The sequence below is a fragment of the Lipotes vexillifer genome, unplaced genomic scaffold (assembly GCF_000442215.2).
Source record: "Lipotes vexillifer unplaced genomic scaffold, Lipotes_vexillifer_v1.1 scaffold1362, whole genome shotgun sequence".
NCBI lineage: Eukaryota > Metazoa > Chordata > Mammalia > Artiodactyla > Lipotidae > Lipotes > Lipotes vexillifer.
Window position 1 is genome coordinate 75,357 of NW_006777552.1, and position 6,000 is coordinate 81,356.

Consider the following 6,000-nt stretch of genomic DNA (forward strand, 5'->3'; position numbering starts at 1 on the left):
AGCAGACGCTTTTTATTCAGCTGTTCTGTCACACTTAAGGTGCTTTCAGTAACTTTTTGTGATAATCAAGTTTACAGTTTCATATTCCAGAGTGAATCTTTGGTAGGCAGCAAACCATCTTTGGAACTAACTTTAGACTGTGGGTTAATGGTCCAGGTCACTTTAATGAAAACAATATAAAGTTATCTAGTTGCACTGAGTTTTTTCTTCATCTGAGGGCATTCGTCATGGTATCCAACAGAGAAATGACCATGGGTGTGGTTTAGGTGAGCTTTGTGAGAATTTGTAGTAACCATAAGAAGATCCCCGGGCTTCCCTGGTGGCACAGTGGTTGAGAGTCCGCCTGCCGATGCGGGGAACACGGGTTCGTGACCCGGTCCGGGAAGATCCCACGTGCTGCGGAGCGGCTGGGGTGAGCCATGGCCACTGAGCCTGCACGTCCGGAGCCTGTGCTCCGCGATGGGAGAGGCCACAGGGGTAAGAGGCCCGCGTACCACAAAAAAAACAAAAACAAAAAAACATTACTGAAGTGATGCTTTAGTGAAGCAATACAAAGATAATACCAGTTCAAGAACTGCCACACCACTCCCCCTACCCCTGTACCAAGAAATAGGCCTAATTTCTCTTAGATTTAGTACCTGTGCTTTAAATGGCCCACGTTTAGGATTTTCCTACAGCTGAGGCATATTGCATCTGTGTACTTTACTTAAAATGGTTATTTTGAAGACCTTGTCATCCATTTCAAACATCTGAGTCGTCTGTATGTCTGCTTCTGTTGACTCTTTTCTCTTGGTTATAGGTCACATTTTCCTCCTTCTTTGTGTGTTTAATCACTTTGTATTGTGTGTACTTTAAACTTACACACAGGCACACAGACCACATAAAAACTCCCCATTTTGGTGAGGGTTGTAGTTTTTCTGACTCAGATTCTGTGGTGGGTAACTGACAGGAGGCCCCAGTGAACTAGAACTCATTAGCAAAAAGCCATTGTCTGCGATGGCAGGCAAGCAAGCAGCAGCACAGTGCAAATACCAGCTGCCGAGAGGATTAGTTCTTTATTAACAGCAAGTTCATGTTCCTTTCAGGCATTTCACTGAATAGCAATCTATAATAACCTTATTCTAAAAGGTTGCTCCCAGGCACATTACCTTACAGGATTTTCTGACCTAGCTCATGTCCTGTGATGGTTAACAATGTAAGCATTGATTATAAAGTGGAAATAAGGCAAGACCTCTGGGCAGCCTCTCGTCAGTAATGGGGCTTCTCTGTGCTCCTTGCAGGTGTTTATGCCCTGGACAGCATCATGCAGAGCTGGTTTACGCTTTTTACTCCCACTGAAGCCACAAGTATTGTTGCAACCACCGTGATGTCCAACAGCACCATCGTCCGCCTCCACCTGGACTGCCACCAGCAGGAAAAGCTGGCCAGCAGCGCCCGGACACTTGCATTGCAGTGCGCTATGAAGGACCCTCAGAACTGTGCCCTCTCCGCGCTGACCCTGTGTGAAAAGGATCACATAGCTTTTGAGACGGCGTACCAAATTGTTCTTGACGCTGCTACAACTGGCATGAGCTACACCCAGCTCTTTACAATAGCACGGTACATGGAGCACCGCGGGTACCCCATGAGGGCCTACAAGCTGGCCACCCTGGCCATGACCCATCTTAACCTGAGCTACAATCAGGACACGCACCCTGCCATTAATGACGTTTTGTGGGCCTGTGCGCTTAGCCACTCCCTTGGTAAAAATGAGCTTGCAGCTATAATACCTCTGGTGGTCAAGAGTGTCAAGTGTGCAACGGTACTGTCAGACATTTTGCGCAGATGCACTCTGACCACTCCTGGCATGGTGGGACTTCACGGAAGGAGGAACTCTGGTAAGCTCATGTCACTGGACAAAGCCCCCTTGAGGCAACTCTTGGATGCCACAATCGGGGCCTACATCAACACGACACACTCACGGCTCACACACATCAGTCCTCGGCACTATAGTGAGTTTATAGAGTTCCTCAGCAAGGCCCGAGAGACCTTCTTAATGGCACACGATGGACACATTCAGTTTACACAGTTCATCGACAACCTGAAACAAATCTACAAAGGCAAAAAGAAACTGATGATGTTGGTTCGGGAGAGGTTTGGTTGATAGAACTTGTATGAATGGGGGTGGGGGTGGGAATGGGGGGGACAGTTTGTTTTTACTTGAGCCTGCCTTTGTACCCTTTTTAACTTAAAGAACAGAGCCACACCGGTATTATATGTGTATAGTTATATTGCGTTTGCAGACTAAATTGTCATGTGAAAGTTTGTGTGTTTTTAATTTTCTTCCCTTTTTCTTTGTTTTTATTTTATTATTTTTCTTATTCTTTTTTTGTTTTGTTTTTTTGGTTTTGTATGAGAGAGAGGTTAAAAAGGTTTGGTTTACACTGAGTATATGTTGTCAAGTGGCAAAAGTCCACATAGCTCTCCTGTTTTCTGTATACGTTCACAGCCTCAAAAAAAAAATAATTGAAATGGCTTTAAAAACCAAACAAAACACCTCCATCCTGTGATAAGTACCTCGAATGGATTCAGCTTTACTCCTTTGTAACTCATCTTTACATTTTCAGCATATTTAAACAAACCAACAAAACGAAAATACTAATAGTTAAAAGGCTGACCCACGTGGCTTTGCAGTGCTGTTCGTCCAGAAGCATGGCACACAATGCTTGTGCATGTGGAAACTTAGCGACTGTCAACATACATTCTCAGGGATTTATCAAAAAAATAAAAATAAAAAAAGAATGAGAGCATTTATTGTACTGTATATATATTATAGTATATGTCTGAATATTGAAAATATAACATTAACTAATTTATAAAAAATATTCTATGTAATGCAAAATACTTGAAGCTGCAGTAGCTTGGTTTTAAACAAAAACAAAAAAAAACTGAGAGAAAACCTATCAGAAGGACTAAAAGTGCGCCTTGCTTCAGGGTTGGCTCAGGCGGTGAACTCCATGCTGGGCATCTATGCAGAGCCACCTTTTGGATTGCATGGTTTGACTGAGATCTATTGGGAGAAATTATATATGTATATATATTTATACAACTTATGTATACATATATATATGTATACACACAGACACAAGACACACCAACCACAACCACTACACCACACATGCTTGTAACAGGCACTAGAATAAAGAGGGGCAACAAAATACACAGCCAGAGCAGCAAGCCTTAGCATTAAGAATATACAGTATGCCGGAACTGGGGTTCGTGCCTCCTAGCCTAGGACACTTAAAAGAAATATCCTTTTAACAAAACGCAAAATGTTTTCCAAAACAATTGACATCTGATACATTACGCCTTTGCAGTGAGCTAATAATAAGCTAACCTTTGTGCACAAATAACATTATATATATTATATATCTATTCTGCATAGGTATTTTGACTTTGTGCAGGACAGAAAGTTGTGTAGGTATGACTGTTCTACTTTTCAGTTTTCTTTCTTTTTTTTAAATATATTTTATTTTCTCTAGAATTACTCAAAACAAAAGCAGCCTTCTATCTTGCCTTGTCTTAATGCTTTAAAATAACCAAACTGGAGATCTAACTACCAAACTGTTCATTATATTATTAAATACCAACTTTGGTTACAGTATAGTGTCTTTACTTTAGCTGATGGTTCTGTAACCTTGTGCTTTTTAAAGCAATTTTTATGTTTTGGTGCAAAAGTTGTCCAGTGTCTCTTGTTCCCTTCATTAGAGAACATGCTAGAGGTATGTTTGTAGGTATTTTTGTTTAGAAGAACTATTTCATGCGCTCCATTTTATTTATTATAATAGGTAAAAAGAAAAAAAAAGGTTGTACTTCATCACCCATGTAAACATGCTCATGAAGTTGAAAGTAATTAAGATTTGATACACTGATATCAATTTATTTATGTAACTAAATCACTGTTTTATAAACTTGTTAATGATCAACAATTTTTGTTTTGATTAAAATTAGTTTTTTGAAAGTTGATTCTGCCTCCTTTATGGTATATCTCTAATGACGCTTGAATTCAGTGATTATGGACATGGGTGTTACCACATCTCCAAGTGTTTTAATACCATATTCATTCAGTAAATATTTATGTACTGTTTTCTAGGCCCTGGAGATGTAATGGTGAATAAAACCAGACACTGGAGCTTACTTTTCTGCTTAGTGGAAAAGACAGACATAAATCAGATAATCACAAAGATAAAATATGGGACAGAATAGCCAGTTTTTCTTCAGTCTGTACATTTGGTCATTCTTCCCTAATAAACTATTATTTAAGATGCTCAGTACTTGATATATTTATTAAATGCTAAGTTTGTTAGAGGTTTTTTTTGTGTGTGTGGTGTAAAGGAAATTACAATATAAGGGGTAAATGCAACATATACATTATAAACACCTGTCCCACCCCATCTCCATCAAAAATCTAAATGCAAAATGACGCAAATATGTCTTTGGTGTGTGTGGTAAAACCACATCGTAAAATGTACCACCTTAACCATTTTTAAGTGTTGTGTGTAGTGCTGAGTGTATTCACATTGTCATGAAACAGATCTCCAGGGCTTCCCCATCTTACAGAACTATATACCTATTAAGCAACAACTTATTCCTCCCTATACCCCAGACCCTGGTAACTGCCATTCTGCTTTCCATTTCTGAGTTTGGTTGCCTTAGAGACTTTATGTAAGTGGAATTATTGCAGTATTTGTCTTTTTATGAGTGGCTTATTTCACTTAGTATGGTGTCCTCAAGTTTCATCCGTGTTGTAGCACAGGAGACGATTTCCTCCCTTTTTTAAAGTTGTGTAGTATTCCATTGTATGTGTATACCACATTTTGTTTATTCATCTGTCAGTGGACATTTGAGTTGCTTCCACCTGTAGGCTATTGTGAATAGTGCTGCTGTGAACACGGATGTGCAAATATCTCTTTGATACTCTGCTTTCAATTCCCGTGGATATATACCCAGAAGTAATACTGACAAATACGCTTTTTAAAGCTACAACTTTCAGACTATTCAATCCCTTGAAATATTTTAAAAGTTTCTCTTTGACATCCAGTCTTAAATGTGAAAAGGTTAATAAGTCAATGGGTGGAAGTTAAAATAAATGAATCCATGGTGACATATTAAAATCACATTAGTGCTAAGTAGAAATAAAAAATCAAAACTATAAAGTGGTATGAGAATTCGTTCTTTTTTGCAAGTTTATTCTTAGTTTTTTGAAAGTTGACATTGCCTAAGGGTAAATGTAAATTCATGTGGGTCCATTAAAACACCAGAACATTTCATAATGAAGTGGACTCTAAAAAGTCAGGAGAGTGGCATCATAGGAAGAACAAAGGTGACTTATAGTGTAGTAGTAAAGAGTTTGAGATCTTTGCTGATGGAAAATTAGCCGATGTTCATTGACTGTGTTTGCTGAGAAATCTTAAAATTATCATGGGTCCTTAGAAAAGAGATGGAGAGCAAGGATGTCGGGCAAGTGAACTCACAGTACTTTCTCACTCCCATTTTAGTCAACATTCTTGAACTACCAAGACTTCAACTCCTTGATTAGGACCATGGCCAAGTAGACACACTAATTTGATACGTACGTGTTCTCTCACCTTCCAGTGGACCAGTGCTAGAAAAAGCCCTGATATTGTTAAAATTTGAATAGCAGGAAGGAGAAATGGAAGAGACAAGCTTAGATAACTCAAAGGTGGCGGAATTTGTTCTTAATTGAATCCTGGACTCTCGACTTCTGATTTCATTTGAGAACAGAGGCTATAGTTTCAGGGAGGAAATGAATGTTTCATGACTTTCAAATATTAAGTCAGTTGAAAAAAATTATTAAATTATTGTAGTCACCATATTATAATAGTACAATATAGTAGCAAAGGAGAACTGAGCTTTTTCCAAATTGCTGATAAAACTGTTAAATGGCAGCTATTTCAGAACTTAATAAGTGGTCAGCAACAAGATAGGAAGATGTAGGGA

General features: G+C 38.9%; 1 protein-coding gene across 1 annotated transcript in view; it reads left to right on the top strand.

Moving 5' to 3' along the window:
* ZSWIM6 (zinc finger SWIM-type containing 6) overlaps nt 1–4,005 on the top strand; it is a 76,795-nt gene extending 72,790 nt beyond the window's left edge. Inside the window, exon 13 of the mRNA XM_007451166.1 lies at nt 1,281–4,005. Coding sequence (XP_007451228.1) covers nt 1,281–2,143 — 863 coding nt within the window. The 3' untranslated portion in view covers nt 2,144–4,005. The remainder of the gene's footprint in view (nt 1–1,280) is intronic.
* The last annotated feature ends 1,995 nt before the right edge of the window (nt 4,006–6,000 follow it).